This window comes from Oryzias latipes, chromosome 4 (genome assembly GCF_002234675.1).
Source record: "Oryzias latipes chromosome 4, ASM223467v1".
NCBI classification, from domain to species: domain Eukaryota; kingdom Metazoa; phylum Chordata; class Actinopteri; order Beloniformes; family Adrianichthyidae; genus Oryzias; species Oryzias latipes.
Window position 1 is genome coordinate 1,515,063 of NC_019862.2, and position 21,919 is coordinate 1,536,981.

At 43.1% G+C, this 21,919-nt stretch overlaps 1 protein-coding gene across 2 annotated transcripts in view; it reads left to right on the plus strand.

The window, feature by feature from the left end:
* Positions 1-21,919, plus strand: part of trappc8 (trafficking protein particle complex 8) — a 43,727-nt gene that overhangs the window by 811 nt on the left and 20,997 nt on the right. The window contains exons 2-13 of one of the 2 annotated variants that reach the window (XM_011472977.3): positions 1,049-1,258; positions 1,599-1,688; positions 4,207-4,381; positions 11,267-11,420; positions 11,647-11,716; positions 13,625-13,875; positions 14,159-14,274; positions 14,428-14,578; positions 16,117-16,217; positions 16,465-16,570; positions 16,638-16,769; positions 18,543-18,767. In XM_011472977.3, coding sequence (XP_011471279.1) covers positions 1,049-1,258; positions 1,599-1,688; positions 4,207-4,381; positions 11,267-11,420; positions 11,647-11,716; positions 13,625-13,875; positions 14,159-14,274; positions 14,428-14,578; positions 16,117-16,217; positions 16,465-16,570; positions 16,638-16,769; positions 18,543-18,767 — 1,781 coding nt within the window. The remainder of the gene's footprint in view (positions 1-1,048; positions 1,259-1,598; positions 1,689-4,206; positions 4,382-11,266; positions 11,421-11,646; positions 11,717-13,624; positions 13,876-14,158; positions 14,275-14,427; positions 14,579-16,116; positions 16,218-16,464; positions 16,571-16,637; positions 16,770-18,542; positions 18,768-21,919) is intronic. The other variant, XM_011472980.3, reaches the window with a different exon arrangement.

The window sequence follows — 21,919 nt, forward strand, 5'->3', positions numbered from 1 at the left end:
TACAAATAACAACTTTAAAATTCTCCCTCTGAACATCTTTTAATCTATTTTCCCAGTCTAATTATGGTTATGAATTATGGTTATGCAGTTTTTAGCTAAAATCCAAAAGCCCGTGTCTTTTTCTAGAACATAGTTTCTGCAGAGTGGCAGTCCTCCAGTTCTGATCCAGATTCCAGCTCAGATTCCATCTGTTGGTCTGACAGTGGATCATCAGAATGGAGCAAAGCGGAGAGCTTGAGGCCCAGTTTGTACCGAACAACTACAAATTTTTCTCATCTGCTACTGATTCACAATGATTTGAATAAAATAATTCAGAGAGCTTCAGAGATCGAGTCATTTTACTTCCAGATATGAAAAGAGTTCATGAAAATAACTAATTAAAAAAACGTTCTTTAGTGTGCCAAAGCTAATATATTATAATATGTATGGATATAGTTTACTATAAAAGGCTTAAGAAAAGCAGGATATCGGCCTTTAAATGTTTTACCTTGACAGCAGCATGCATGAGTTCCTTTAAGATTAAAGTTCAGGAACCTCCTACTGCAACAGATTTAGTTAAATTAAAATGAAGGTTAAACACGGAATTTTCTATTATGTCAACATTTAGATGTTATTGTGCTGCATAGATTAGAATATGAGCTTAACTAGCTAATTTCCTACCAATTAAAATGTTACCATTTTTGCTTAAAGCCAAAGATCAACAATGGAGGAATAAGAGAGCCACATGTGGCTCTGGAGGCTCCCTGGTCTACTGTCATCATGTACATGTCATGAATTATTCTTTCCCAAGAACTTTTTACATCTTCATAGCATCTCCTGCGAAACTCAATTTGAGATCACAGGGACCCTGTCAGTCTGAGTTTACAGTTTTCAGTAACCTGTCCACGTTAAACATATTCATCAGACTGAATTTACACCCTCATCTGTGAAAATATTACTTTGCTTCGTTGGCTATAGGGGAGAGAGTTTCACCGTCAGCTTTTCCTATTTTCTGTCTTCTTTAGCCACAAATCTTGTTGTGAGATGCTGTTCTTGATGTTTTTTGCAGGTCACATCAGGGACCCCAACAACCAGCTGCAGACTGTGAAAAACCTACGCATCTGTGTCAATGCGGTGACCACAAACCCAGTTTCCTCCCCTGCTGTTCTCAGCCCGGCCCAGTACCGGCAGCTTGGCGAGGTGGTGTCATCCTGCCAGCCGCTGGAGGGGGCTGCAGCCACTAGCTTTAAAACAGGAGACTACAACCTGAACTTGAGTGGTGAGGATCTGGTTGTGAGGATTTTTCTGCAGATTTAGCAGGATTGGACTGAGTTCTGTTGAGCAAGCTGGTTTCTGGAATTGATGTGGTTGTTAGATGAACCCATGCGTCTGCAGTTCTCTGCAGAGCTGGTTCCATACTGGATTTTAAGGTCCTTCCTTCCTACTGCTTTGACCTTTAACTCCTCTAGGTTTCAGTGTCCCTCTGGAGTCTGCATTACAGAGCAGACTTCAGGGGTTGTGTGAATGTCAGTCGATCAGAACCAGAACCACGCAGAAGCAGTTTTAGTATTTCTGTCTGATCAGTGTTTTCAAATATTAACTGCAGTGTTTTGTTTCAGTTACCACTCCGTGGTTCGAGGCCTACAGGGAGAATTTCCTGCAGTCCATGCCTGCTTCTGAGCACGAGTTCCTGAATCACTACCTAGCCTGTATCCTTGAGAAGGGTTAGCTTCTGAAGAGGTTAGCACCGCTGAGCATACTCACTTCCTTTGGAAATGGATGAAACCATGCCAGGTTTGCTTTTCAAAACGGGGCCAAGCTAAAACTAAAGCCTAAAAGCTATTATCAGAAGGCACTGATACTTGAACTATGGGGTAAACAGTCTGAATATAGATCAAAAGATGATTGGAGAGGGATTTTAGAAATCAGTGGGAAGAAAAGCAGTAAAAGTTGAATTAAAAACAGAGCTGATGCCTGCCGGATGTTCATTGGAACGTCTTTCTGCAGCTTAGGAGTTGCCACAGGAAAAGCTTGGTCCAGAAATGAGAGGCTGCTTTCTCATGTCTGAACGGGTGTTTGGTGGAGTTGGGAAGGATCCTGGCTGTTTTTTGGTTTAAAAAGAAAAGAGTTTAAAATGCACAGGCCGTCAGTGAAGTGAAAATGGGAAGTGACATGATCACTAAACTGCATGCAACAACGGTTTGAACTAGCTGGAGACAAACCACAGAAGGTTTACTGACCCTCCACACACACAGCACTGCAGTAAGTGAAGCCTATGGTCCATGGCATGGGTTAATGGCTGAAGGCGTTGCCCAGAGATGATTGGTTTAAAGGCCTGTTCACACCGGGACGAATTTCGCCGGCGATTTTCGCCGACGTTTAACGCCTCGTGACTAAACAAAGGGCCCCAATGAGAGTGTGCACACCGACGCGAAAAAACGCCACGCGACAAAGCGTCAGAAAAAAAAAACGCCTCGGGTTCGTTTTTTTTTTTCGACGCGTCGCGTCGAAATCTACTCGACCAATGAGAATGGCGCTTTTGCTCACGTGTCTGGAGCTTCTGAAGTTACAGTAAAACACAACTTGGGGGCGCTCAAACACAAAACTGCCTTACTGAGCACACATACCAGCGAAGAAGATAGACGCCAAGTAGCGTCTACACAGCCGCGAAGCAATAATGACGGACATTCTAAAATATCCCCGAACCAAGCACCAGTTGGAGCTACTGGTGCTTGAAATATTCATGTTTTCTTTGTTTGATTCTGACAAGCGCGTAAGTACTTGCTCTCTTCTTCTGAGTGAAAAGCGACTTTAAGAAGCGTAAAGTTGCGCAGCGCCACCTTGTGTACAGGAGTATTTCTGTTTTACATTAAGCGCCATCTAATGTCAGGGAATGAAATTGCATGTTCACTCCACTCATCGTCAGCGAAAATCGCCTGGGTGTGAACACAAAAAACGTGGCGAAAAACGCTGGCGAATAACGCCTGGCGAATATTCGTCCCGGTGTGTACGGGCCTTAACTTTGGCATTTTGTCTTTTGGTTAAAGGCCTGATTTTACAATAGACCTTAATCTGGGAATCCAGCTTAAAGCTGCGTTCACACGGAGCGAGATTTGCACATCGGGGCAAACAGTTTCGATGTTCAGTCAATGTACAGATGCGACCAGAGGGTTTTAAGTGTCAGGCCTGGCGTGTCAATCAGTCAGCAGTGTGTTTCGGGCATTGCAGTTCATTCCGTGCACATCCAAAGTTCAAATATCTAAACTTTGGTGAAGAAGACACGTCGCATCAACCAATCAGAGACTCGGCTTTGAGCCATGACCAGAGAGACAGAAGTACTGCTGAAAGTGTCCGTCATCCAGATGCAGCTCCTGCTGTAGGGTTAGGATTAGCTTCCATGTTAATACAGCATGCGAAGGGAATTTTTTTATGGCAAGATTTAAAATGTCTAAAAACTCCCCTCAATAATCCCAGACAAGGCCACAGGGTCACCAGAGCGGACACAAAAGGTCTTACCTTGGAAATAAGACCCAAATCACTGGAGTGCAATGCCTCCAACCTCCACCCATGTTCTAAACAGGAAACACTGTTACGATCAATTGTGTCAAATGCTGCTGTTGGGTCAAAGCACGAGGATGATGCAGTCATTTAGTAAATTAGAGCAGATACTTGGCCATATTTTCAGAAATTTTGAAGGAAAGATTTTAAAGATGGTGAAATACTAATCGAACCATCTAGTAGCTGGTTCCCTCCGAATTTTAGTAGTCCTTTGATTACTAAAAGCTGTTTGATCAATCCCAGTTTTATCATTCTTTGGAACATTTAAGTATATTATTTTTAAATTATGCTAGCAGACAAGACTGTTCACATCCATCATATAGAGTTTCGTTTGGCAAATAACGTGTGTTTTTTAGGTGACTACTCAGGTGTTAAAGGGTTTAAACATTTGCAGTAAATATCTTCCCGCCATCTGTAGACTAGATCTACATTAAAATAGCCAACAGAAATTAGGGCTGGAGGTAAGGCAACCCTCCCAAATCTCTCTGATCACCTGACTGTGGGTTCATAAATCTCCCAGTCAGAGCAGATGCTGCCCCCTCTGGCCACAGAGCTGGGTAATCCAAAGTTGAGATAAACCTGCTGGCTTCCTCTTGTAGCTATCATCCTCTACCATGCTGTAGATCTGTTCTCCATCTTCTGCAAGCTTCCTTGACCTCAGCCCTCCAGGTCTGCTGGTGGTGTCCTCCACTGAGGCTGTCCCTGTGGAGCAGTTCCTAAAGCTTTCCCAGGAGCAGCACAGAATCCAGCACAGTGGAGAATACACTCACCCCAGATGGTTCATCCCCAACACTCTGAAGTACTACGTCCTGCTGCACGACCTGAGCGAGGGGGATGAACAGAGGTACTGAGGGGGGCTGAAGGCTTTTTCTGTGGGACATATTTTACTGATACAAAGGGGTTATGAATCTTCTGACACACAAGGTGTGTATTTGAATAGACCCCTTAAACTAAATTTTTTTTTTTTATTTTTTTATTTTTTTATTTTTATTTTTTTAACTTGTCCTGTCCAACAGCTAGGCAAACAGATGAGAGCTGAGGGCCTCTTGTGTTGGACATATTTTATTTTAACAAGAGGGGTTATTCATCTTCAGACAAACCAAAGGTATGTCTGAATAAACCCCTTTTGTAATTGAGGCCAAAATTTATTAATTTCAATCATGTTTGAAAATCTTTGGTGTTGGACCGGACGGAAAAGGAAAGAGGGGAAGAAGAGAGAGGGACGTTAGAGAGAGGGGGGGGTAGGAGGGTGATAATAGGAGGGGAAGGGGGGTAAGACCATGAAGCAGCATAGAGCAGACAGGTTTACTGGTTGTTTATCGTTACGGTACGGTTCAAATGTAGTACAAAAAGGGCGGGGCCTGTTCACACACACTCAAATATTATCAACACACCTGCTAGCCGCAAAAATGTCCACATGTCAACATGCACACAAAACAGATAGTGTTCACGAACGCATACCTATGCCTTTAAACCAACTAGTGTGAAATCTTTCATTCATTCAATCATGCAAACTATTAGTGCAAAGGTGAGCTAACACCTGTGCTCAGGTGAGTGTTTATGTTCTTCTAAAATGGATGGTGGAATGTGAAAAGAAGGAGGAGGAGCGCCCAGCTACCCCCACACCCATACCCCCGCCGCAGCAGCAGCGGCGGGGGTATGGGTGTGTATTTAAACTAAATTTTATTTACATTAACTATATTTGAAACGTTTTTTTGTTGGACCGGATGGAAAAGAAGAGGGAAAAAGAAAGGGGGATGTTGGAGAGGGGGCGGGAGTAGGAGGATGATGGGGGGTGGGTAAGTTCATAAAGCAACCATAAAGGGGCGGGGCCTGTCCACACACACTCAAATGTTACAAACATACCTGTTGGCTTCAAAAGTCTCAACATGTGAACAGGTACAAAATCCAACTACCGTCACACACGTACACTTCTGCACTCAGACCAACAAGTGGAACATTTCATTCTGTCACGCAAACTATTTGCAGTGGTGAGCTAGAACCCCTCCCAAGAGACACCCGTCCCACGCTCCAGGCAACCACCCACCAACCCCATGGGAGGTCCAGGAGAGAGCAATGCAGGGGTAGCGCACCCCTGTCCAGGAGGAGGACACCCAGGAGTAGAGGGGGTCCACAAGGAGTGTTGTAAACATGGCCCGACCAGGGTAACCCACAGTTGGAATTTTGGAGACGGCAGGCGCTCGAGGGCAAGGACCAGAATCCACATCATAGGGACACAGACACCCCCAGGCTCAGATGGGATGTTATCCTTGGCTCTTGGTCTTCCCAGAGAACTTGGGAATCCCTCCCCCTGTGTGGAGAGAGGTCTGCCGAGCCCAGGAAGCCAGCATCCAGGGAACACGGCTGCCGTTGCAGGTTCCCCCCCACCAGGGATGGGGTAGGGGACAGAAGATCAGAGGTCCCACCTTCCTTGTATTTGTATTTCTGTGTATTCATGTGTGTTGGAGTGTATAATTTTGTGGGGTAAAGGGTGTGTGTACTAAAGGGTGCAGTTAAAATTGGCGCTGAGAGGACATTGCTGGCAGTGATGTCCAAGCACCCCCCCAACCAAGGGTGCTGTTGCTAAGGTGCAATAAAAAACCGAAAGGGGAGGGGCCTGTATCCATGCAGCAACTATGGGAGGGGGACCACTGCCAAGTAGGTCCTCCCCCCAAGGTGCATCGCCGGCTGACCCCCCATCACCCTGTTAAGTGATTATATGAGGCAGAAGGTAAGTCGGGGACAGCTGTTAGACAGCCCCCCAGCATTGGGCCCAGGGATCCCCCTGCCCAAAGAGCCTCCCCCCCCCAGGCCCCACCCCCCCACTCCACATAAAAAGAGAAGAGCCAAGAAAGAGCCGTTCCCAGGAGCAAGCCAAGGCCCCAAGTATCCAACCCCAAGTATGAAGCTGGGAGAGCTCTGATCAGGCACCGACAGGACAGAAGCAGCCGACCAGTTAGGGCAACCACCGATTGCCTCAGTGGACCCCAGCCTGCCAGACCTCCAAGGTCCTGTACCAATAGTGGACCCACCCACACACACACACACACACACACATACACACACATAAACCCCCTGAGAGGGGGGAGGCAGATAGGCAGGAGAATAGAACTACCTCTGGTAGCTTTAAATCATTCTCTCTGTATTTTAACTTTTTAGTAATAATAGATTTAAGTTGCTGATATTCCAAGAAGTTATTTATTCCATGTTTGTCTTGAAGTTCCTGGGGTGTTATGAATCTTCTATCAATAATTAAATGCTCTAGTAGTGTTACGCCCCCTGCTTGCCAAGCTGGGAAGTGTAATATTTTTTTTATGTATGAGGATGTCTGGGTTGTTCCAGATGGGTGTCATTTTGCACGGTTGAATTAACAAGTGTGATATTTTGAGAAATTCCCACCAGGCTGTTAAAGTGGTGTTTATATTACTACTTTGGAAGCAGTCCTGTTTTTTAACTGTTTAGTTAATAAATGGTAGATCTGACAGGTTGATCTTTCCACATAACGCCTGTTCCAAGTCTAACCATGAGTTGGATTCTGGATTGTTTTTTAATCATTTTAAGATGTCTTGTAATGTATTTGCAATAAAGTACTTGCAGAAGTACTTTTTGCAGAAGAAAGTTTTTGGACAAATTCTTGTACGTTTATAGTTCCATAAAAAGCTTGATATGGATGAGTCTAATGTTTTGAACCATTTTAGTGGCGGTTGTGTGGGAATCATTGGGAAGAGATAATTAACTTTAGGTAAGATTTTCATTTTAATTGTGGCTACTTTACCCATGATGGACAGAGGCAGGTTTATACGTGTTAGATTGTTCTGTATGCTTTTCAGTAACGGCGTGTAGATTAGCTGCACCCGTTCTGATCATTTGGGGGAGAAATTAAAACATAGATATTTGATATTGTCTAATTTCACTGGTAGCAAGAGTCTTTGCTTTGCATTATTATTCAGTGGTAATAAAACGGATTTATTCCAATTAATTGGGTAGTCTGATATGGGAGAGAACTCATTAATAATTGTTACTTTTTCTTTTTAGGAAAAGTAATATGTCATCTGCATAGAAACTAATTTTATGATGGCTGTGTTTGGTTTTAATTCCTTTAATGCTCTCATTCTGTCTTATTGCTGCAACTAGAGGCTCAATAAATATAGCAAAAAAAGAGAGGGGGAGAGTGGGCAACCCTGTCTGGTTCCTCTTCTGAGAAAAAACCTGTTGGAAGTCTGTTTATTATTTCTCACTGATGCATTGGGGTTGTGATATAGTATTTTAATCCAATCAATGAATGATTCTCCAAACCCAAACTTGTGGAGGGCAGCAATGAGGAACTTCCAGTGCACTCCGTCAAATGCTTTTTTCATCCAGTGATAGTATGGTCATTTCCTGTTTTTTTAATGGTGGCAAAGTCTATTATATTAACAAGTCTGTAGATATTGTCATTCGATTGTCTGCCTTTGATGAAACCAGTTTGATCAAGGTGGGTTATGTGAGGAGTGATTTATTTTTTTTCTATTCTCTGTGCTAGTGCTGTTTTATGTTGGTGCCAGCTGTTCCCAAAATTCTTTATAAAACTCAGCAGGAAAGCTGTCAGGTCATGGTGCTTTGGTCTTTTAACAGAGACGTATTAAACCTCCAGGTTGTACCTGAGGATGACGATAATCCCCCAGAAATGTTAACAGAATCTGGTGCACGAACACTGATAGTAATTGGATGAATGCTGGAACTTTTAATTTCTTTTAAAAGAGATTTACTGACTAATAAATAGTCAAAATGAGAGTGTGAGTGATGAACTGGAGAGAAGAAGGTAAACCCTTTAGTGTTTGGGTGACATGAGCGCCAAGCGTCGCAGAGACCTAGATCATTCATGTACTGCTTTAGAATACTTGCAGACCGGCATGTGCGTTGGTTTGCTGCTGTGCTGAGTCTGTCAAATTCAGGATCCAGAATCAGATTGACGTCTCCGCCTATAAGAATTGTGGAGGCAGAGTGAACCGAGAGTGAGGTGAAAAATCTGTGAAAGAAGGAAAAGTCGTCAACATGTGGGCCATAGACACTAGCTATGCAAAAGTCATTGTGCTAAACTGATATGATAATAATTACATTTCTGCCTTCTGGGTCAGTAACTGTATCCTTATGAGTAGATGTAATATTTTTATTGATTAAAACAGCAACTCCTCTTTGTTTGGAGTTGTAACTAGCAGAATACATGAATGGAAATTGTGAGCAGCACAGGAGATGATCAGACTATTTAGATAAGTGGGTCTCCATCAGCATAGCCTCGGTGTCCGTCCACAAACTGGTTATCCACGGCGACCACCGCTCGGCAGTGAGGTTTTTCCTCCTCAGTGGAAAAAGGATCTTCCTTCGGCGCTGAAAACTGGTCGATAGCACTGAAGTGTTAACACTGAACTGAATGTGTGCATCTATGACAAAAAACAATGTGTTTGCACATTTTCTTTCCGCGGTAGAACTGTGAAACACAGTAAAGTTTTCCACTGCAGAATCAGAGAGCATTTGTTTTTACTTATTACTCAACTTCACAGAGATGATACACATTTGTACACTGACATTTTAATGTTTGTCTCATAGTAGTAAGTTATTATTGATATAAGAAACTAAGGAGTGATCCTAAACTGCCTTTGTGCAGAAAATATTTCTGACAACCCTCTCATCAGGATGAAGAACGTGATTCCGCTTATCCTACTTTGAGCTATAGTCCCATGATGCACCTGAACAGGTCCATGGAGGGTCATAGAGACTAGTGGCTGGTTCAAGGTTCAGCTTAAAGGGGGCATAGGTGTGTCTTATAGTTCCCTTGAGACTCGTCTAAAACAGAAAACACATTGTACTTGAGATGCTCTTTCGCCGTACTCTAGTCGTCAGTGAAGCATTAGTCTCTGCCCTTACAGGTGGATGTGTTTTTGTGAGAAGATGTTCTCATTTTGTGCAGCCCTACTTCCTCCCTCCACCTCAAGCGTACATTCATGAGAGTTTCTACCAACCGTTGTTTGGATCCGGAGGCTGACAGCATGATCACATGACCATAACAGGTGTTTACTGTCAGTCCAAATGTCATCAGCTGGTAATACAGTGGATCTTTGAGGGCTGTGTTCAATCCGCTCCATCTGCCATAAATCCCTCTTCCTGAATAAACTCTTGATCAACAAAGACTTGGATTTATTGTTTCTGATGGAAATGTGTCAGAAGGCTGAGGACTTTTACCGCCTGAAGGAGCTCTGCCCCCCTGGCTGTGATGTCATCAGGACTAGACAGCAACAGATATGTTTTTTCAGGGCCGATACAGACATTAGTAGTCAAGAAGGCCGATAACCGACATTTGGAGCTGATATTTGTTTGCAGTAAAAGTGGAAAAATTAGCATAAAAATTTAGAATAATACAATAACCAACAATTATCTTTATTTATAAAAAAAAAAGAATAAAAAAGGTAAATAAATGGCTCCTATAGGTGCAGGCAGTAACGGGCTCAGCAGCATCTTTGTTAAATACAAACTTCAACCTAATTTAAATGACTTTTCTTTGTGGAAACATGAAACCAAAACTAAAGTGCAGCGAGTTCCTTGGTGCTGGAGACGGAGAGCTGCATCTGAGCCATAATAACCCGTCAAAATCAGCCTGTTGGATTGAAAAAAGCTAGATGCCGACATACGTCAACAAAACAAAAACCAGCGCCAATCGGCCTGGCTGATCATCGGTCGACCCCTACTCTGGACCTTTTCTTCTAACTGCGTCATTGAGGCCATAGCTGTGTGATGTTTAACATCATCTTCTCTTTTAAAGACGATCATTAATAAGGATGTCATTGATCACTTTACTGCTTCTTGATCCACAGTTAGTGATAGAGGATGCCCAACACCGGCGTTTCCTCAAAATGCCAAATATCAGCCAGTTTATGGGTCAACCCCTAGTTTGCTGTTTCAGGAACCAAAGCTGCTTATGAATGTGTGCATGTGATAAATGGGGGGGGTTAGGGAAGAGCACCACACCTTAGGCCTGCACAATTAATCGCAAATGTATCGTTATCGCTTGTGCTAAAACCATCTCCATGGCAACTTGAATTATTTAATGAGTGGAATAAATCCCTTTATGCATTTAACCAATCAGATTGAGCCTTTCACGTTGTTGACCAATCGGATGGAGCTTTTATGTTAGATGTTGCCCTCTTAATTAGACGAAGTTCATTTGGAGAATAATTTAAGGTATTTTGACCCTTATTTAAATTATACTTTGCAGTAAAATGGAAACGTTTTTGTTGTTTTTGCTACTTGTCCATTTATCGCTAGCTATATCGTCATCACAATATTGATCATTATTAGTCAAGTCAAAGTAAACTTTATTGTCAATCTCTATAATGTTTTTGCATACATAGAAATTAAAATTCTGTTTCTCTTCAAACTCCTGTTTAAATGGGGAATCAAACTTCAAATATTGCGAGTTTTCCTTAAATCGGGCAGCTCTACCACACCTGCATTTACGCAGGTGTGGTAGAGGATGCCATGGAGCCTTTGTTTTTAGAAATCTGAATGTTTTCATATGCCAGTGCTGTTTACTTCATTTTGCACTCTGAAACCCACACACTGTTTCAGTAATGAAGCTCTCAGACTCAGACCCTCACCAATATAATATTCCTGTCTCAAGGTGCCTTGCCTTTGAGGTTAAAAAGCACTGGCTGATCATGTTCTTCACAATGATCAGGTTTGTTCTTAATTTCAGGGCTGAGACCGTTTATGAGGACATGAAGCAGAGGTATGGCTCTCAAGGGTGCTACCTGCTTAAGATCAACTCACGTGCCGTCTCTGCTGAAGAGGACGAACAGATTCCAGATCCCTGGAGTCAATACCTGCACAAGAACAACCTACGTTACCAGGTAAGCTTGGTTATCGGTTCGCTTTCACTGAGACCTTCAGCTAGGATCAGCATTCAGAGCCTGTCTGGTTCCTAAACGATGCTTGCAGTCCAACATGCAGCCGACCGTGAGGACCTGGGACCGAGCAGAGCCTCACGACTGTCAACGTTTCTGCTGAATTACCTTTTATCTGAAAGTGAAGAACAATGGACATGCCCAGGCGTTAACATCACCTCCTGCGTTTCAGGACCCAGCTGATGGAGCTCCAGCTGCTGAGAAAGGGGGTGACGAAGAAGGTGGGACCTTCACACAAACGAGTGAGACAAATGATGGGTTGCATTGTGTTTATCAGCTGAATTATTTCATTTTAGTTGTCTAAACATCCCTGTGGGATTGGTTTCTATCTCTGCTCTCATGCACTATTTTCTGTGGTGCACATATGAGCACACGGTGGACTGAGGGCGCACACTTGTGGTTTTTAGCCTCAAAAGCCATATGTGCATGTATAAACACACGTCAGTCAAATGTGTATTTAAAGTCCCCCTCTGATGAAAATCCTGTTTTTTTTAATTGTTTTGCCTTTTGCGTGTGGCATTTTCATTATGAAAGCGTTCAGATAGAAAAACATTTCATTTTTGCATTTTTGAGTATTTCTCCTTTTAAATGGCTGTCAATCAAACTGTGTTAAAGATGTGATGTCACAGCAGCCCAGGAGCATATTGCACAACCTTCCTGATCTGCCCATCCAGTGTGGACACACTCAGGTGTGATTTTGTTGTTGACGCACGTGTTTAGAATGAAAGTTCAAGTTCCAAATGTGTTCTCCACATTTGTGTCTCTCTGACCGAGGTTGAAGGCTTACTGTCCCGCATTAACCAGAGAGGGTAAAAATGAAAACCAGAATAAAATCAGGGGATCTTTTTTATGAATATAAGACAAATATCCTAAAGTTCAGGAGACCCGAGCAGGCTGGCTCCCCATCCTGCAGCGGCTCTCTGTCGCCTCCCTGGAGCCGGCGTAGTGATCGGGATCGGTGTTCCCGTCCCGGCTACTGTTGGGCGATTTTGTTCAGACGGGAACCAAACCCGCTGCTACCAGACCTTTGTGCCGCCCCCATCGCTCAGATGGCGTCCGTACCGTTGACCTAACACTGAAACTGGCCGCCTCTGCTGCGCCAATCGCGTTGGGTGTGAACGCAGCTTAACCCTAACCCGTAATCCTAAACATAACCCTTCCTCCGGTTCAGCGCTAAGCACAAAGGTATTTGGAAAATCAGGTGCGAATAGTCACTTTGTTTCTGGCATTTCATTTTATTTGCTGCTCAAATAAATGTGATGATCTGCATGTGCTAGCATCACATCGGTCCTGAGCCACAGTCAGTGCTGTTGCTGCTGCAATGGAACCTAAATTCTATTGTCATTCAAAACATTTTTCATAGGTTTATCAAAGTTCTTTTTGGTGTCATTTTATTAAATGTCTGGTTCACACATTCGTTTTGTCGTTCTGTTCAAAAGTGTCCATTTGGAACCAAAAATTTCACTATTCACGAAGGAGAAGCTTTGGAGAATAGAGACTGTCAGTCGGTGTCGTTGGTGCCCCCCCCCCCCGGTGTCAAAGTCTTCACTCATGCCAGACACAGTTTGCAGAAAGGAGGGGATCGAGGGCGGAGCTCAGCAGCAATGGCCACACCCATGTAGAGGAGATTTTGGAAACAGATGCTTCAGATGATCATGAAGTATGGCTTTAAGACATTTAGGTTGTGGGATTTTGGTTAAAAAACCTTAGAATCAATTAAACTTCCGTAGCTCAGTTTGTAAGGTGAAGGAGTGGCACACAGGAATCCAGGGATCGATTCTCAGGGGCAATGAACAAGCAAGCAATGGTTATAGGGCAATTACCATATTAATGGTGAGCAATTAACATCGACCAGTGAGGGCCCTTGGGCAAGACCCTTAAGGGTACTGCTTCCCTAAGAATGTGCAGGAATGTCCTGGTGCTGGTCAGAGGGGCCGTAGGCGTGAACTGGCAGCCACGCCTTTTTCAGTCTGGCTACATCAGTAGCTACCATCACTAAGTATGAAGGAGGACTGAATGAATGATGGACACACTGTAAGCGCTTTGCGTCTGGAAAGCGCAGATAAATCTAATCCATTATTATCATGTGAATGTATATATTTTAACAAATGGTCATAGTGGAGTAAGAACATTTTGGTGTGTTTCTGAAGGGGGGGGCGAGTCCGGCTGCCTGAACAACGATCCTCTGCAGCTTGAGGCAGACAGCAGTTCGACAAGTCTGACCGATGCAGACGTGATGAAAGCGAGAACAGACACGGAGGGTGTGGCGCCCGTGGCAGTGGGCCGTGGATCATGCCTCACTTTGAATGACCACGACCGCATCAGGCAGTTTGTCCAGGAGTTCACCTTCAGGGGTCTGCTACCACACATCGAGAAGAACATCAGACAGCTCAACGACCAGGTAGGTGTTCCTGGGGGCGTGTCAGGCAGCTTCCAGCTCAGTTCTGATGCCAGCAGAGCTCCTCCCTCCACCTGCATGCAGCTTTGTGACTTCCCCTAAGCACAGCTCCCATTGAACTGGGGCTAAGGCTTGGATCGGATTTTATAGCAATGTCAACATCTGCAGGAACCATGATGTTGGTGAGCACAGATCAGGTGCCACCTTTGCTTTTAAACCTGAAGCCATGATGTTAGTGTTGGGGTGTGGGCGGATCCTGAGGATCTCCAATCTTTTCTGTCCACAGCTGGTTTCCAGGAAGGGCCTGAGTCGCTCCCTTTTTACCGCCACCAAGAAGTGGTTTGGTGGAGGTAAGGCTCCGGAAAAGGGCATGAGTGAGCCCAAGAGTGCCTGCGGCCTCCTGTAAGTTTGTGAAATCCTCTCAGAAGTCTGGTAGAAATGTCACTTCACAGTTATGTATGTTGAGAGGATTTTACCTCCATGTTCCTCCAAGCCTTAAGGTTTTTTTCGTACCATGACCTTTGGACCCCCCCCCCCCCCCCCCCCCCCCTGCAGGTATCCTCCTGAGGCGCCTGAGCTGCAGATCAGGAAGATGGCAGATCTGTGTTTCCTGGTGCAGCATTATGAGCTGGCCTACAGCTGCTACCACACCGCCAAGAAGGACTTCCTGTCAGACCAGGCCCTGCTGTACGCCGCCGGAGCGCTGGTGAGTTTTGCGTCTGTCCTCACCTGCCTTCTACTGCTGTCTACTGCCGTCTACTGCATCTCCTGCCATCTGCTGTCGCTGTGAGCAGAACTGAGACAGAACAATTCAGCTGCCGGGTCAAAGCCAGTCCTCCTGAGAAAGGCTCTGTGGAGTTTTAGAGAATTCTGATTGAAACCTGACCTGAGCTGATGAGTTCTACTTGTTTGTGTGTGAGGCTGATAGTCAGGTACAGGTCTTAATGGTTCAGAGACATTTTTATTGCTAACTCGCAGGACAAAACACACAGACCCCATCAAAGCTGAATGATGTTTATGGTAAATAGGAACCAATAGAACTCAAATCGCATTTTACATCACTGAAGGTTTTTTCTGACGTTAGTGTTGCTAATCGAATGCAGACTTAAGAAACACGCCCATCTCAGAACACAACTTTGCCTTCTTCAGGAAAATACCGGTAATTAAAAATAAAAGTCAAAACCAGAAATGCTTTTTCATTTTCTTCTTCAACACTGCTTATTCTGTCACTTAATTAAAATGATAAAGAAAATTGTATTTGACGTTTAATTTTCAAGAAGTTCTCTGGTAAATGTGTAGCAATATTCATCTCTAATTTGACAATTAAAATGGATTAATAGAAATGCTTTTTCATTTTCAAAATGTAACTGCATCAAATGACTCAAAATTAAAATGAAAAATCAATACCGTATTTTCTGGACTATAAGTCGCACCGGAGTATAAGTCGCACCAGCCCAAAAATGCATTATAAAGTAGAAAAAAACACAGATAAGTCGCACTGGACTATAAGTCGCATTTTGACGGGAAATTTATTTGACAAAATCTGAGACCAAGATATAATAACTTTCAAAACCTCATATGACACAATCATAGCAGACTGTTTATCTCATAATTTCACAGTAATTCTTTCTCATACTTGTTTATTTATTCCTTTTATGAAGCATCATTGGCCAACTAATACTCTGTTTTCATCCTGTATTTGTAGAAACAGTTGTCATTTTTATTGCATTTCTGAATCTATGAAATCATTGGAAAATAGAATAGTATGTTGTTAGCCTTCAAGATCTTAGTTTGCTGATTCTCTGAGTCACTAAACATACTCTTAACACTTAACATACCTCAAACATCAAATTGACCCAGGAACATCATCTCTGTTCCTCACAAATGAACATAACAGGAGAGTTAACAATGTATTTATTTCAATTTATTTCTAATATAAGTCGCTGCAGAGTATAAGTCGCACCCCTTGCTAAACTATGAAAAAAAGTGCGACTTATAGTCCGGAAAATACGGGTACTTCAAAATGCTTTTGTAGAGAATGAGCGGTGTTGAAGAAGAGAAAGAAAAAGCATTTTGAAGGATTGCTTTTTCTTTTTAATTTTGAGTCAACAAATGCAGCTTAATTTAGAAAATGAAAAAGCATTTCTGGTTTTGACTTTTATTTTGAATTATGCTAAAGAAATGCTTCCATAAAACTGGACCTGCTCTGGTTTTTCCTCTCATGCTGACACTTTTTCTGTGCAGGAAATGGCAGCAGTTTCAGCCTTCCTGCAGGGTGGGGGCGCCAGACCCTACCCTGCTCACTACATGGACACGGCAATCCAGAAGTACAGAGACGACTGCAGGTATGTCCTCCTCTGACTGCTTTACCGTTTCCAAACGATTGACCTCTGGCTGCAGCTGATTCCAGCAGCACAGTGTTGTTCTTAAACGGATGACTTTTTCTTTTGGTTGTGCTTGTTTTCCTGCATAGAAGCCTTCTTTGGGTTTTATGAATGACAGCTAAGGCAGTCTGGCTGTATGGAAACTATCTGGACTGGATTGAACTGTCCTGTTCTTGGTCTCTGATGAGTTCTCTTTTGCTTTTGGCAGGAACATGGTTCTGGCAGAGCGCTGTGCTTTACTGAGTGCTGAGATCCTCAAGAATCAGGCAAAGTACTCTGAGGCCGCCACGCTCCTCATCAAGATGACCAGTGAGGTATGAAGGGCCTTGGCAATGGGGGCTGCGGGTGGGCCTTTGCCTTCATTTGACTGTCTTCCTGCAGGACTCAGACCTGCGCAGTGCCCTGCTGCTGGAGCAGGCCGCCCACTGTTTCATCAACATGCGCAGCCCCATGGTGCGGAAGTTTGCCTTCCACATGATCCTTGCCGGTCACCGCTTCAGCAAAGCAGGCCAGGTATCCAGCAGAGCCATTAAGGGTTAGGTGTAACACTCACATTTACAGTGGGAAGGGTTCACCAAACCCCTTTGAATCTTTCACTCTTACTATGAATACGGCCATTTGACCAAATCAGGATAGTTCATTTGATTTCTCAATAATGTACTAATTGACCTATAATGCACTAATGCAGTAGTGAACCATGTTGACAGAAAAAACAGAGATGATGAATTTCTGCAAATTTACCACAAAAAAAAAGAAAACACCATGAACCACATTGTCATGACTATTTAGACCTTTTGTTTTCTATACCATTTTAACCTTTTCTTCAATTGCTACCAGTTTTCCTGTCCCTGCTGCTGAAGAACACCCCCAAACCACCATCTTTCACTGTTGGGGTTGGATTGGCAGGTGATGAGTAGTGTGTGGTTTTCTCCACACGGAAAGTTTGGAATTCACACCAAAAAAATTCCGTTTTGATGTCATCAGACCAAAGAATCTAATTACAGTTTGGGAATCCTTCATGTGTCGTTTATCAAACTCTATGCCATCTTTCATGTGTCTTGGACTGAGGAAAGGTGTCTGTCAGATCACTCTGCCCAGACTGATGGAGAGCTGCAGTGATCTTCTCCTATCTCCTACTGCATCTCTGGAGCTCAGCCACAGGGATCTCTGGGAACTTCTGTACCGCTCTCACCAAGACTCTTCTCCCTGAACTTTATGATAGTGTTCCTATTTTCATCGACACAATAATAAAAAAAGGATCCTCTAATTTTAGGCATGTTTTTATTTTTCTCAGCTTGGGTCAATAGTGAGCCTTCAAACTGGGTCACAGGGAGACAGAGCTGCCGCGGAAGCAGCCATCATTCTGACGCAGCTGCTGCAGTAGATGGTGAACCTCACCGTACCGGGAGAGTCTCTGAAGGATCTCATTACTGATGCTTTTGTAGAGCTCTTTATACTAAATCAACCTGATCACTGAACATCATCCATGTGTTCCGTGCATTGTAAATGCATGCCTTCACCATGCACGGAACACATGCATGCACTGTGAATGAATTATACAAAGACACCGCTCCGTGTAGCAATGCGGCTCAAAACATGTGGCCGTCGCTCCTTCCACACACGGCCGGGATGTCAAGCTATCAACACATTTTTGGACACAAGGCGAACAGTGAATTCGCCGCGTGGCAAATTTGACGTGCACATCACGTCCCGTTTGAACGCAGCTTAGGATTGCCACTGCCCTCCTAGGAACCTTGAGAGCTGCAGAGGTTCTTTTGTAACCCTCACCAGACCTGTGCCTTACCACAATGCAGTTTCTGAGCTCCTGGCAGTTCCTTCAACCTCATGATTGTCAGTGGCCTGAAGCGCACTGTGGTCCTCCATAGACCTCTATAGCTGTGTGGCTTTCCTAAGCAAGTCCAGTCAGTTTCATTAAACAGCTGGACTCCAATAAAGAAGCAGAATCATCTCAAGAAGGATCAGAGCTATTGGACAGCATGTGAATTTAATACGAGAGTCCCAGTAACAGGACTAAACACTAACGACCATGTCAATTTACAGAAATGTCTACAACTTTTTTTCTGTCAAGATGTTTCAGTCAGTGGAAACTATTGAGAAATCAAATGAACTTTCCTGATTTTGTCCAATGGCTGCAATGGTACAAAGAGTGAAACACTGAAAGAGGTCTGAATACTATCCTTGCCCACTGCAGAGTAAGATCTTTTCATGTCCCTCTTTGTCTTTCCCCTACGTTGATACCAACGCTCTATTCTTTTGTTGATTTAGAGGAAACACGCGCTGCGGTGTTACACTCAGGCCATGCAGGTCTATAAGGATCGAGGCTGGTCTTTAGCAGAAGATCACATCAATTTTACCATTGGCCGCCAGTCCTTCACCCTTGGCCAACCGGAGAGTGCAGTGAGCGCCTTCAGGCAGATCCTAAACGACGACAGCAAGCAGACGGCCACGCAACAGGCGGCTTTTCTCAGAGAGTACCTCTATGTTCACAAGGTGAGTGGAAGTCTCACATTCACACTGTTTTCTGGAAGAGCAGATGAGGAGTCCAGATCCCAGAAGCTTATTCTGTTCTTTAGGGCTGCACGATATGAGGAAAACTCGCGATATGCGATATTGGTGATTAATATTGCGATAACGATATAATTTGCGGTATATAAACATAGGGCTGTGGTGATAACCTCATCACCGCACGTTTTTTTTTTTTTAAGTTTTTCATATGACGCGTGAATGGAGCTATAATAAACACATTAAACACATTCATCTTTCCTGAATTAACCCTGGTGGTTCATCACCGCGGTGATGAAAAATCCGACACCGTCACAGCTCTATATAAACAAATATCAAACCAGCCAAACACATCATTTCCATTTCAATGCAACAGTTTAAAAATTATACTCCAAATGACCCTCGTCGACATAGGAGGCAAACATCAAACATAAAAGGGCTCATCTGATTGATCAACAACGTAAACGGGTCCCTCCGATTGATTAAATGCATAAAGGGATTTATTTCATTTATTCAATATTTCAAGCTGCCATGAGTTTGTTTTAGCACATTTAACCCTTGTGCTATCTTAGATGACCCCCCCTTACTTTGACGTGTTCTCCCTACCATGACAAAGGTGGATAAAGGTGGAAAGATTTCATGTAATCCATGGACACCAGTGAAGATCACAAATCATTGAAGAAAAAAGGTTCAAAGCACTGTCTAGTGGGTCTAGATGACCCCACTCCCAATGTTAAAGTGCCTAGGATAGCACAAGGGTCAAGGTAACCATTTATTGCGATTTTCGCCGTCTTTTGCGGTATGCATATTGCACAGCTTGATGTCGCGATAACGATAAATTTGCGGCATACTGTGCAGGCCTACTGTTCTAATTTTTCTGAATTCTTTGGTTCTCTGGGAACTGGGATGGATCCTTTTGAAACAGGCTGTTGGGGGCTGAAGCTTCTAGATGTCAGGACTTTGATTATCATGAAGCTCTTAACATTTAAATGTTACCTAAAATGGGATGGTTTTAATGGTTGTGGGTGAGTTTGCCCATCACTTCTGCTGAATGATGTGACATAGAGCCCCCCCCCCCCCCCCCCCCATTAGTATAGATTTGATTCAAAAATTTAACATCAAGGTTTCAAAAAGTTTTTAGTTTAAACAAACAACAGAAGTAATGACATCATATAAGTCCTTGGAGCTTTAAGTGGGGCTTTGCCTGGTTTTATAGACAGCTTTCACATAGTTTTGACTTTGTCTTTGCGTTGTTTGTGAATTTATACATTTTAATTTTGTCTCTACATGTTGGATCTTTTGCCATTAAACATAAAAACTGTTTGGTCGCAATTTTTGCAGAAAGAAATTAAAAAATGCACCACTTTTAATTACGTTCTTTTGGAAGGTTTCAGGTTTATTGTTAATTGTTCAGCTCACAGGTTTATTGGACAGTTTTGGGTTTATAACGTTGTGTAATAAAATCAAAAATATGTCAGTAAAACAGAAGATGGGTTGTACTAAAAAGATGGATATTAACAAAGAACAGTTTGAAAGATAAATCAATAAAGCAAATAGTAAAATAGGAATGAAAAAAAAGCTCAACAAGGCCTCAAGGGTTAAAGTAGAAGAAAAAGTTGGTTTTTATTCTTTCTGACTGCAGTGAGTGAGGAAGCTGTGCCACAGAGCTTCATGTGTCTGTGGTTGATCTCTACTGAGTGCTGCAGGCACCAGCATCGCTCATCTATCCTGAAGTTTTCTTCAAATGATTTAAAGAGCACTAAAGTCTGGATCCAATATTTAATCCTTAGGGGAATATCCATTAATCTGTTCTTACACTCTTACTCTTACAGTCTGATTGTTTCAAAATGAAACAAATATATACCGTATTTTCCAGACTACAAGTCGCTGTGGAGTATAAGTCGCACCAGTCCAAAAATGCATTATAAAGTAAAAAAAAACACAGATAAGTCGCACTGGACTATAAGTCGCATTTTGACGGGAAATTTATTTGACAAAATCTGAGACCAAGACATAATAACTTGCACAACCTCATATGACACAATCATAGCAGACTGTTTATCTCATAATTTCACAGTAATTCTTTCTCATACTTATTTATTTATTCCTTTCATGAAGCATCATTGGCCAACTAATACTCTGTTTTCATCCTGTATTTGTAGAAACAGTTGTCATTTTTATTGCATTTCTGAATCTATGAAATCATTGGAAAATAGAATATTATGTTTTTAGCCTTCAAGATCTTACTGTGAAAAAAGTTTGCTGATTCTCTGAGTCACTTAACATCCTCTTAACACTTAACATACCTCAAACATCAAATTGACCCAGAAACATCATCTCTGTTCCTCACAAATGAACATAACAGGAGGGTTAACAATGTATTTATTTCAATTTATTTCTAATATAAGTCGCTGCGGAGTATAAGTCGCACCCCTTGCTAAACTATGAAAAAAAGGGCGACTTATAGTCCGGAAAATACGGTATATCAATATTGGAAAATACCATTTGGGTATTAAGACACAGGAGGTTTATTTTATTATGACGTAAGAACGGCCAAGTGCATCAGTGGACAACACACATGTGATGTCATTAAAACTGATCAGTCCATCATTCCCGTCCAATGTTGGGAAACACTTTGAATTTAGCAAAGACGTCGCAGACTCTTCATGGTGAAGCTCGCACAATGCCTGTATGCCTCGGGGGCCTCAATTGTGAGTCAGTGTGTGTCTTTGCTTAAAATGTTATTGCTGCATCCACACGTTCGAGCCCCAGAGTCACCATGACGGGTATGGGTGTCCATCCTCCCGCTGACTGCAGTGTTAACTAGGGGGAGGCGTGTGATCCGGCGGGCTCTGTGGTGGAGAACCGATGCAGGAGTTGCTAGTCCCCGTCGACAGAGTTAGGTGGCCCAATCTGTGGACCGTTAAGTGAACTACAGAGGAAAACTTAAGATACGCTCTGGGGAAGAGGTGTTTGAATGATGCTTCGTTGTTGTTAACTTTGATCATATCGTCAACCACAAACTATGGCATGAATTGAATTGTTAAAATGACTCGTTACTCTCCTACTAACCAGTGACAGGCTGCAGTTACTCTGCAGGCCTCCTGCTGCATCACACTGACCCATCTATGTGTTCTTGT